Source organism: Athene cunicularia, assembly GCF_003259725.1.
Source record: "Athene cunicularia isolate RWA chromosome 4 unlocalized genomic scaffold, athCun1 chr4_part2, whole genome shotgun sequence".
NCBI classification, from domain to species: Eukaryota; Metazoa; Chordata; class Aves; order Strigiformes; family Strigidae; genus Athene; species Athene cunicularia.
Window position 1 is genome coordinate 13,700,866 of NW_020799099.1, and position 12,497 is coordinate 13,713,362.

The following is a 12,497-nucleotide window of genomic DNA, read 5'->3' on the forward strand; positions in this document are numbered from 1 at the left end:
GGGGGGGGGGGGGAGGGAAGCAGCAGCATCTACAAGCACATAGGACCTTTCCTGATGTTACTTATTATGCTTACAGGCTGCAAAGTTTACCTTTACTGTCCTAGAAAAAAAAAAAATCTCATCCTTGGGAATATAACAATATCCAAACCATCCATGCATACTTAACGCAGACCTCCTGAATGGCCTAAGGCTGAACATCTCTTATCAACTGAGCATCTTGAAGCTTGGCACAATTACCCAGGCTAAACACAGGACATCCAAATGGGGCCCTCAGACTTTGCCATCAGTACTCAGATCTCCACGTCCCATTGACTTGGTGATAGAATTTAGGGCTTTCTACAAAGGAGAATTATGGGCTTTAACAGCTCTAGAGTAAGTAGTGATAAACTCCTGCCAAGGGTGCAGGCTGTAGGTGAACTACGGGAGTAGTTTATGTGGTTATGCATTATGGCAGGAGGGCAAGGGTACACCACCACAAAGCATCTTCATGCTTCCAAAATAGGATCACAGTCCAACACAGTCCATAAATTGTGGGGTCAGATGCTGTTCTCCCAATTGACTAAGAAAAATATATTTAAAAAACCAACTCACACCCCAAAATGGAAAGCAGAACCTCAAATCACTAAGGTCTTCTGAAAGCACACCCGAGATTGCTATTTCAGCACTACCAGAGATCCAACTACTTTACAGGCACAGTAGACTCTTCAAAGATAGTCTTAGGTTTCTAGTTTAAACCACTTCAGTTTTTTGGTTTGGGGGTGGGTTTTTTGGTGTTTTGGTTTTTGTTTGGTTTTGAGATCTTTAAGAGTGCTTTGAGATATCCCATGCTGCTCATGCAGCACGGGAAGGCAGGATTTGAAAAGTGACCAATGGATGTATTCCTTTCTTCCAAAAATTCTTACCAGTGACTGAAGTCAGCATCTAGACATAACACCCAACCAGTGCATGTTATTATGGGATATGGTACTTTTAGACATAATGAAGCAGATTCTTGCTGATCTCTCTGACCCACATCCCTTATCTGTGACAGTCTGAATTTCCTCAGTTTGGGGTAATGTTGATCTTAGCTCCTTTGTGCAGTATCAAACATCAAATCTGACTCTTTGTTCCCCCTAAATGGGAGAAGTACCTTTATTGGCACAGGAAAAGTAAAACCAAGTCAGATTTTGCTGTATGGACTACATCTACAGCAAAAGACGACTGTCCTGGTCAAAAAGCACACTCCATGTTCTGTTTACTACAAGTTTCTCCAAATACAAACATAACTATGTTTTCTCTCCAAGTCAACCATTGAAGATACTTGAACTAAGTACTCTTCAGGGGCACAGTGTGTGACTGAGGACTAAGGGATCAAGGCCATAGTTTGCTTTGGATATGCAATGATCTATCCTTTACACCACACTACAAACACTAAATAGCAAGTGCCCAGGGTGAGGTGGAGAGAAAATGCAACACCAGCTTTGGTTGGAGCAAAATCCCTCTGCCTACCCCACAGTATCTATTACTAAGTGGCTGCAAGTACAAGGCAATTAAGACAGGACTGATGATCAACATATAATAAATTTTGCAAAAAGCAAGTTGCATTGAAATCTTTTTTTCTTTCCCCTTCGATGTACAAATTGGTTTTAAGTTACCTGTTACGTATTTACAATGGAGGTGGAAATTTTTTAAACAAGTATGTAATACAACAAAACATAAAATGAGATCACACACTCCTATGAGTATGTTGCACATCTTTTAAGGTATTCTTTTATAGGTCCTAAACTTCAGATACCTGCACAAGGTCCCTAATGATTCAGGAGACCTATGCTGACCAGCTAGTTGTGTGAAAACTTCAGCACATGTGGAAGCATTTTTATTAGTGAGGCTTTAGGTTTAACTCTGAACAGCTGAGCAGCTTTGTATTAAACTATTTACCAGAGAGGAAAATCAATCAACTCCCATCATATCAAATTCCCACCCCCTCCATAGAGTGATAAAGAGAGAAAAACATACTCCTTTAAATACAGAAGCAAAAAACATCTTGCATAGGAAGATTAACTTCAAACATTCCCTGGTGCAGTCCAGAAAAAAAGAAACTAAGCTTCTAAAATTCATAAGAAAACTCTGATACTGAGGAAAACCAATGTTAAGCTTTAAGTAACAGATAAGATTGCAATCATCTCATGGACCCAACAGAACAGTGCTCCAAAGATAATAGTGGCATGCCAGATTCTCCTTGTGCACTGCCCTGTAAGCACCAGAGGACCTGTACATCTGTCAAGTCCCACTAAACCCAGCAAGGCCCCTCTCTTCATGCTGTCACGGTCATCCAAAGGACCTTAGTGGAAGTAAGAACCGGACCCACCATTGTGAATTCAACCTGTCATGAAGGACATGGAAGAAGAGAAAGCCAAGGCTGCACATCATCTTGGCAGCCTCAGCACAGCGCCCTTCCTGCAAACTCTTACCTTGGCAGGTGTTATTCTTCTCCTCATACCCTGCCTTGCACAAGCACTTCCCGATGGGCACCAACCATTCCCCCTCAGCACTGCAGTGCATCTTCGGTGCCTCGTCGGTCACGGAGTGATTGATGCAGATGCCTGACACCTCTAGCAGCTGCGAGGAATCCGCTCCTGTGATGGTGTCAGGAAAGCGGGCCAGGTTGCGGATCACCGATGGGCATTTCTTGTAGTACACACGGACAGAGACCAAGGCAATACAGGCACCCACGTCCTGGAAAGCAAGGTAAAATCCCTTTTTTGTTAGGGGCCCAACATCTCTCACCTCCGTGTTTAACTTCATAACTCTGTCACCGAGGTCTAACTCTGTGAAGCTTTCATCAGCAGCAATGGTATCGATCTTAATGTATTGGTTTTCTTTGATGTTCCTCCCATCTTCATCATCTGATTCGAAGTAATACATGTTAAAAGTCTCTTTGCAAGTTCCAAGTCCTCCTGGAAGGCTGTTACAGTCCCTCAGGGTGAATTTGAGCTCAATGAAGATGCGGGATGCCCCTTCATTAGAGATCCAGCTGGTCAGAAGCCAGTTGTTCTGATTCTGTTCCATTACCTTGCATACTTGGTATGTGTGTATCGGAGCATAGTTTTCATCCACCTCACCAATCTCTTCCCACTGTATAAAAAGGAAAAGCATTACTTTTTTTTTTAAAGAGTTACAGCTCCCGCAAAATCTTAGCTTTCCCGTATAAGAGCACACTGGGCTTCAGAGGTTCATGAGGACTTTTAGGGGGAAAAGATGTCAAAGTTTTCCATATCAGAGGCTTGATACATTCTTGTTAAAGTCAGATAAAAGGACCTTTAGAAATATAGAAGGAAGCTAATTAAAACTTTGTTTCAGACATTTCAGAAGTGGTAAAACACACTGCTGGGTTTGTCCACTAGTACTTTGTTAGGGAACAAAAGCAGCTGGGAGCATGAGTTGACCTTTTCCAATGCATCCACACAGGAAAAAAAAAAGAAAAAAAAAAAGAAAAAAAAAGAAAAAATAAAAGAAAAAAAAAGAAAAAAAAGGGATTTACAGTCTGTCTGTCCCCACTTTACTAGGCTCCTTTCTACCACATCCTCAAGTCAATGTCCAACACAATAAGGACAACCACATTTCTCCAAGCTATTCTCAAGCTATTCTCCCCCACCAAACAACCTACCAGAAAATCAGCAGTAATGTATGAAATAAATGGGCCTTTGCTCTCCCCAAGCATGCTAGTCAGGGAATTCCTGCTCATGCAAAGAGAAGATTACTTCCAATAAAGGTTACAGGGATCTGCAAATCTTGAACTGTTTGTGTGCTATACAGGTTTTTAAGCAGAGCTCCAGATAACCTCTCACAGCTGTTTGTGGGAATTGTAGCAACTGCTTCTTCATTTCATTTTGGCTACGCTCTGAAGTGCATCACTTGGAAGAAATGCTTTTTCCAGATCCAGCATACCAGCCAGTAGCACCGCAACAGTGCCTACAAGAGATACAACATTGTTTCCTCTCTGCTTTTGACAACTGTAGCATCACATTAAGAGATTAGATCAACCCATGTTAAGTACAGCAAAGAACTCAGGAGAACCAGTGGTAGTTTGAGTTTTGTTCCCTTCTACTTTTGACCTGCTCATCTGCAAGGGCTTAATTCCCAAAGCCTCTTCCATCCTCTGCTTAGCATTGCTGCCTGCATCTAGTCACGGCTGCAGACACAGCACAAAGCAAACGCACCGAGCATAAATTAAAGGTGCTCCGGTACAAGGCAATAGCTATATTCCAAGCTGCGTATCTTCTAAGGCCAAAGGCCAGTTTTTTTTTCATTGGAAATACAGCCTGAGATGAAGTTGAGAGCCTTCTCAACCCAGATGTCATTACTGCAGAGCTGACAGGGAACACCCTCAGAGTCAACATAACGAAGTTTTTTCAGGGGAAATGCTGTTCTTAAATTTTAAATTAAAATGGCAGCAAGTGGCATGAAAACATAACCTGATGCTAAGTCCAAAATAAGTTACAAATACCACCAGCAGAAAAGCATTTCCTTTCCTCCCTGACCTGGGATGTGAAAATAGGAACTTCTGCAATTTCAGCAAGACATGCCCGCCGCGATGCACGAGGTTCACACATACCACCACAGTCTTCCGACTGAGAAAGCTAACCGGAAGACATTTTTGCCATGCTAAGCAGTATTTTCATTTCTAAACCTTTTTTGTGTCCCTGGGGTTAAAGAGGCCATGACTCTACTGTGGTTAACATGTACTTGTTAATTCCCCCTTCCTGGTAGTGCCACAGAGTAAGATGGAGATATGCCTGCAGTAAAAGCTAGGCAGATCTGTGCAGGATTCATGCCTAACTTTGAGGAGAGGCAATCATCAGTTACAAAGAGCAGAGCCATTGAGAAAACACACAGGAGAAGTACGCAAGATAGCACAAATCTGCAGCTAGTTTCTTTTTCTTTACATGCCAGTAAATAGGGTGCATGAAATTAAAAAGCAGAAAAACAACATTCTTCAACTACTGTGGTTAATTTAAGTGCTAAACATGATGTACATATATGTTTCCACGTGAATTCTGACATCATACAAATACAAAGTCTTATTTTATCACAGTGGTGATTCTCTATTTGATGAAAAGGGAGGGTATTCCTTCCACTGCCCCTGACCCAGGCAGAGGTCCCTGCCGATTCAGCCTGAGAGACAGGTAAGCACATCCCAATATAGCCCAGAAAAGATCTTAATGACTTTAAACCTTTGCTTTTTCTTGCTGAAGGTCAGAGAATCGCTTAAACAATCACACACAACCACCAGCAGATATGGAGAAGTGTTAACCTCCAGCAGGAGGTGGTGAAAAGCATTTGAGGGCTGGAAATTGCTCAGACCAGTTTCAGCAAGTGGGGATGTGTTATGGATGGCCACAAGGCACACAGTGTAACTCTGTACAACATTTAGGGAGCATCTAATGTGTATTTCTTTCAGAGAACTGATGTTTGCAGTGACTGTGATGTTGCTGTAATATCATTAGTGACCTAACTTGAAGGCATATCAAAAAACATCACTTCTCTTTTTTTAATACTTGCCAGATCAATTTTCAAAGACTCAACCATCATGCTCTCCAGAGTTATGAAGTTAAGCTCATTTCCATTACTCCTCCAGGAGTTGTGTTAGTGTGAGTATAAGAAAGCTCATTTTTTTCAAAAACTAAATCCAATGATTCCAATGATTGCTTTCATCCACGGAGAGCACTAAACACCATGAAGAGGAAGGTCCAAGCATAAATACATCAACTGAGCTAGAGTCTAATCTCAGCTGCAAGAAATGGCACATGACCTAACATCTCAGGCTTCAGGATGTGCTGCACTTCCAAGCACTGCACCCCGGATCACAGCAAGTCCTGCCATCACCACCTGCCATCAAACCTAAAGCCATCATCAGAGAGCAAGAGGAAAGGGAGGTGCTAATGAGCTAAAGCTGCTTATCTCTGTATAATCCTCAAGGAAAAAACAACCAGATTTTATCAGAGCGGCCACTACTGTGCAAAATCTCTGCTCTGTCATTTAATCCCATCTTCTCTCCTATCTGCATGTAGAAGTGTACCATTTCTTTCTCTTCAGCGGGGTCTGCCTCCCCCCAGGGACTGCAGGCAGCCTGCCACGCTTCTGCTTTTACATCCCTCCACGAGAAGGGGATGGAGGTAAGAGCCTCTGCACCTTCTGCCTGGTCCCAGCTTCCCAGGCACTCTAGACTTCAGACAAGTATTTCAACCAACAAAGGAATACAAACTAGAGGGTGAAATGCAGCACCTTATGGTTATTGAAAAAGAAAACTCACCACATTAAAGAGACAGCATCTAGCTGAAAAGACTGGCATTAAAAAAAATTAAGTACAACTGAAAAACTGTGTAATATTATAATTTCTCTCTGCAGCACATATTTTTGAGATATAAATCAACCCCATCTGCAGGATTAAAACAAAAACGCAACCATTAATTTGGTGCTAAATGTTTTCTTTGTCTTTAATAGCACTAAGAAGAAAAACACAAATGCATTTCAACAGCCTGATGTTAAATCATTTATAGAAGACCTATTTCTGAATCAGAAATTTCCAGTACACTACTGCTGGTGAGTTAACAGAAGCTAAAGACTGCACTCTGCTCCATCAATAGGAAACATGCAATTCATGCAGGCTGTTTGCCTATAGAAAGGCCAAAGATATCACACATCTAACTAAAATTATAAGAACTAGAAAAGCATTCAGTGGAGCAGCCTTGGGTTAAACAGACAATTTTAAAAGACATTCACCAGCTGTCTGCTACTCAGGCTTGTTTCTAATCTCCAGGATTCCAGGACTGCAATTTGCTACTACAGCACAGTGAAAGGCTGCTGCCCCAAAACCAAATACTGACGGGGGGGATGAAAATTTCAGGGCTTTTGTTTATTTGGATTGGAGAGTTTTTTGCAAGGACGATTTTTGATACTGGTCTTCAGTAACTGACTCACTCTTTAGCAGCCATTAAAGATGGTGTAGAACTGTCAAGCCTCTTTCCTAATTCTGCACATCCTAGCACTGCTGAAAGAGAAACAGGCATCTAGCAAAATCCTAGGAGTCTTAAGAGGGAAAGGGGGCTTAAAAAAGCATCAAGCAAGCGGGCTGCGAAAACTTATCTGGAAGCTGCCCAGCATGACTCTCTCCCTCCAAGGACTATGCAACCTGCCTCTGTTCCCTCTACTTATTTCACAGGCTCCCTGGGTACAAGAAGCTTCATCCTCTCCCATTTAATTTCCCACCCCACCACTCTGAGCTCTGCAAGATATGCTTGTTAATCAGGTATCTGCTGGCACAGAGATGTAAAATCAGAAAAGGATTTAAGCATTTTCACTTTTTTTTTTTTTTTTTTTTTCCTCCTTCTTCTGGAGAAAGGCAAATCTGGCACAGATCTCAGATCCCAGGCTTTGAATGTATGGAAGCATCCAAGATACTTCACATGCTTTCCCCACAGAGGAGTGCAATTTTCCCCCCAAATCCTGCTGTCAAACTCAGCACACAAGCACACACTGGTGCAGAGGAGAGCGCAGCATGGGGCTATGCAATTCCTATGCCAAGTTAAAAGCAGAGACCTGCTGCCCTTCCAGAAGGGCAGACCAGCCCGGCATTCATCTCTGTGCTATTTATCCTGCCTTTCATCCTGGTAATATTTGGGCAGTCTCTTCGATTTCCTTTTATGCAGCTGATGTTAAGACCTGGCTGTCAATCAATAGCCTCCAGCTCAGCTCCCACACACATTTTCTCCCGCTACTCAATCTCGGCAACCTGCTCCTTCCCTCCCTTTGCTGCTCTCCTCCCATCACAAAACCCAAACACTTGGGTGTTTTGTTTTTTGGTTTGGTGTTTTTTTTTTTTCTTCTGCCTGCCAGCTTTCCACCTGCTATCATACTACAAAGTCAAAGCAAATAAGAAGCAGGCTCTCCTCTGCACAGTTTCAATGACTTCAGTGAGGTCACGTAAGGCTAAATCTCTAGTGAAAGCCAGGCAGAGCACTACGCATCTTTTTCTGCACTGCAGAAGGTTTTGCAGGGCTGTGCTTGCTGTAAAATAAGGCTGACTGTCACCATCTTCCCTGTTGCAAGACACCACTTACAGACATGCCTGCCCCAAAATTCAGCTACTTCAAAGCCTGCCACCAATATTGCCAGATTTATCAACACAGCCTGCAATGCATGGCATTGCTCAGATTTTTGGTTCTAGAGATGCATGATTAAAGGAGAATCTTTGATTTTGCTGGGGGTGTTTTAGTCTTCATTAAAAGGGTCTTTCCTGCTCAAAGAACAAGAACACAAAATGGAAAGTACCCAAAACTCTTTAAGTACCTTATTTGTAGCACCCTCTAAAGTGATGCTGATCTCAGGATTGGCAGGAGCAAAACAGTTCTAACACTGTCATGGGCAAGACGTATATGTATAACCTATGTGATCTACTGATTATACTGATTACCTGCTGGCTCCACTTCCACATGGGAAGCCTGGTCCCCTCTAGCAGCAAGGGACAACAATCCAAACCACTCTCAAGCAGAAGAAAAAAATGCAGTAACCTGACACAATGCTGCATGTCTGCTCTACTCAATGGAGGAGCAGTGGCAGGAGAAGGGCAGACACAAGGCAAGCAGCTCAAGACCTACTGGATAAATGGTGTCTACTACCTGCCACCTCCAGGAAGAACAGAAGGCAAAACGGCTTTGCCCAGCTCTCCTCCACCACTGCCAGGTCACTGGATTCTGTTTTAAACAGAGCTCTTAGGCAACAATTTTTAACCATTTATGTCAGTGTGACAACTCAGGCTTTAAGTTCACATTCTGCTTCAGGGCAGGATGCTTGCTCACTGGGACAGTCCTGCTGCATCCCCCCTCCTGCCCGGCACCCACAAGACAGTGGAAGGACACCAACCACAGCCATGAAACTTTTTCCAGCAAACCACAAATTTGAAATAAAAAATAATCAGGAAAACAAAGCAACTCATGAACTTGGATCAAGTTAGGAAAGGAGGGAAGGGGACCAAAAAAAAAAAATAAAAAAATCAGTAAAGGGGAAACCAGTGATTTTGACAGCCTCCCAAACCATGTGTTTACCATCTTCTCTTCCTGAACATAAACAAAATAGAGGGCAGTGGAAAAAAGCAATTATTATTAAAACTTTTCTAGAGTAACCCAAACTAGTTCTTTCAACCTCAAACACACTTTTTTAAACTTTGCCTACCAGAACAACACCACCACCATCCTTACTACTTGTACAGACAAATTTTTCTTTTCCAATACCAACATCCACTTTTATAATTCAAAAGGTGATGACATTCCTACATAGCCTCAGCCTGTTTTGGGGGGGGTTGGAGCTTATTTAAAGGATGGGATCCAATGTCAAAAGGAAACTGCAGAGAGTTCAATACAAACAATGTTTGGCCCGGTGTTTATTGAAACCTTTAAATACTAGAAGCAGTTGCAACTGCCAGGGATCTTACCATTTCCATACATCTGATACTCGCCTCACTTGAGGCTCAAGCCTCATTTGGATGGCAATTTTACAACCAAGACATTTATACATACAGATGTATATTCCTGCTGACAGCAGTTACTAGTCAAGCAAAAAACATAATGGATAACAGACACAGAGGCTAGAGAGGACCTGATTAATCTCCCTACTCAGGCAGAAATCTGGTTTAATGAAATTAATTTAAAAAGCTGAGTTTCCAAAGAAGGAACTTAATGTTTTCTGGTGGTTTGGCACATTCCCCTCAATTTGTCCAACTAGGAAAATAAATAAAACAAATAAGAATACCACAACTTTTGTGCTACACTTCTCAATTGCAGTTTCCTGCTGTTTTTTACAATGCCACTTTATTCTGGCTACTAAACTGCATAGGCCAGTTAACACACAGCCTCAGAATATCCTGAAGTTAATTACCTGAAGTAAATATGAGTTTCCTCACTCATTACAGGAGATTTCCCAGCCAGAAGCTGAGGATCATTTTTCATAAACTAAAACATAAGTAGGGGAAGTCAATTCCAAAGAGGTATGAACTGGAAGTTTAAAGCAGCTTTTTGAGACATGCCACATCTGACTAGTGAACATTTTTTTCCACCTTTATATTAACCAAACATTCACATATTCCCTGCTATCCCACATGTGATACCTGCCTAGCAGAAAGCAAACTTAAAAAGTCACTGAAAAGGTCCAATACTCAGAACAATTCATCAGCAGCAAATATAAGTTTTAGAAGTGAGAACTTAAGCATCTGGGCGGATACTTCTGTATCTTACAGTGGTTTGGATCTTTTTTAATTCCACCCAGATCAAGCTTTCAAAGTCCTGTTCACAGTCAGGACTGATAGAAATCATCCTCCCCCACAGAGTAATGCCAAGTAAGGTTCTCACACCATCACACTGCTCAAAGCTGAGGGAAAACACCAAACAGGAAAGATCCATGCTGAAACTGTGAGACTAAGTATGGCTGCCCCTCTCAAGAAGTGCTAGATGTGAAGACCTGTCCAAGTCACTTAAAGTTACCTGGAGAACTTCATAATCATCAGTTCTTATTCAACATTTGAATTTGCTACTTGAACAATTCTTCAATATTCTTTTGTATTTCTAATTTGCACGTAAAAAGTTTGCTGCCACACCTTCTATTTCTGCAGCAGGCCATGCAGGAAACATCTAAGCAAAACTGTCTTGGTGCAACATAATGAAAAAGTTTTGACAATTCCTGGATTGCTCTGCACTAGTGACAAGAAACAAAGCAGATTTCTGTAAAGCTGAGATAGCATCTCAAAACACAAGCAGCAATTTGCTAAACTAAGTGCCACCCAAGCTAGCCTGTTAAAAAGAAGAGCAATTAAAACCTTGAAAATTGTTTGTAGTACATGCTTACAATGAAATATATTGTCTGTTCAGAGACCTGCACAACTCAAGCTGTCGAAAAAATGAAGAAACATCAGGACAAAGTCAACTAGACTTTTCAGTGCTGCACACCAAGATGCAATGGAAAAAAAATTAAAATGAGGCAGAAGTTTTGTTCAGACTTTGATCATTTGTGTGATCAATGAAAAATGTCAGGACCAGAATCCAAATGGAAAGAGAACCCAGCTGGAGGTTAGCTCAACTGAAATGAAAAGGAGCATCAGCCCATCTCCAGCATGCCTAATCAGAGACTGCTCTGACCCCTTACCAGAACAAAGCAATGTGTTATTTGCAAACCCTGCCTCCCCACCCCCAATTCTATTTTTGTTTTTTTTTCAAGGTTTGAAATTCTCTGTACATCTGAATTAAAACATCCATTTCAAACCACAGTCCAGCAATTGAGGGTAAGACAGAGATGAGCATGAAAGAGGCAATGAAGAAACACAATACCATTAAATAATTTTTCACTGTTGAAATTGTTCTGCAATGAGTGTTAGATTAACAAATGCCATAACAGCGTTGACACCACACAGTTTAACACTGGAAGACCAACAGCGCCAGATTTTCAGAAGGACTCAGAGTATGACCTACATTTTTGGTGTATAACCAAATGCCTGGATTTTCAAAACTTTTGAGATACTGTTCATGTTACTCATCAGCTGATGATACCAAGAGATACACAGAACTATTTTCAAAAGCAGCAAGAAAGGAAGTTTTCCATGTTACTTTAACATTGTCCTAATACTTAAATCAATCAGTTTATTTGGGGCTTCTAACTGTTCACTACAATTAGAAGAACACAAAGCATTTGTCCTATTTGTAATGCACACAACAGGGAAAATCTGCAAAATCTAAACTAAATCCTTAATCTTTATCATTGTCATCAGCTATCTATAATTTCCTGAAAGTGAGGCAACATTTGTTAAGTTTCCAGTAAAAGAAAAAACCCACACTTGATCAAAAAGTGCGTTTAATAAAAATAAAACAGATTAAACTTCTCAGTTTCTTAGTATTTCAGGCAAAGTGATACAATTATCCACGTGCTGCACTGGCAAAACCTAATCTCTCAGGCATGTACCAAATTTGATAAGATTATAGACAGCCCATACACCATACCAGCCCCTTCAGCAAATGCATTATTTTGCCCCTGCTCCCTGGTCTCCAATCTACCCAAAGCTTTTCATAGAGATAATATTACATTCATGTCTTAGGCCTTGACAACTGCATCCATAAATCAATTTTAAATCTTGCATTAATCATCTTTCTGTAATCAGTGGCCATTCAGCACAAATTTACATCTCATTTCTGTTGGCCAAACAGCCACATTAGAGCTTTGGAGCTTATTCAGGCTTAAATGATTATATTCCCCTAATAAAGACTGAAGTCCTCTCAGTCCAGTGGCTGTGAGCTGCATTAATGACATGCCGTGGCAGCAGGGGCCATCTGAAGTCAGCCTTGTGCGATGCTACAAGCAGCAGCCCCCACACCAAACAGATTTTTTGCCTTTCTAGTACACTCAGGGAAATGAGAAGGCTGCTCTGCCTGTGCAGACTCTCTTAAGGGAACTGGTGTGCACAGCAGGCACATACACCA

The 12,497-nt window shown here is 41.5% G+C and overlaps 1 protein-coding gene across 8 annotated transcripts in view; it reads right to left on the bottom strand.

The window, feature by feature from the left end:
• Positions 1-12,497, bottom strand: part of EPHA5 (EPH receptor A5) — a 180,446-nt gene that overhangs the window by 150,701 nt on the left and 17,248 nt on the right. For all 8 annotated transcript variants that reach the window (XM_026847483.1, XM_026847482.1, XM_026847481.1 and 5 more), the window contains exon 2: positions 2,451-3,114. In XM_026847483.1, the coding sequence (XP_026703284.1) occupies positions 2,451-3,114 (664 nt within the window). The remainder of the gene's footprint in view (positions 1-2,450; positions 3,115-12,497) is intronic.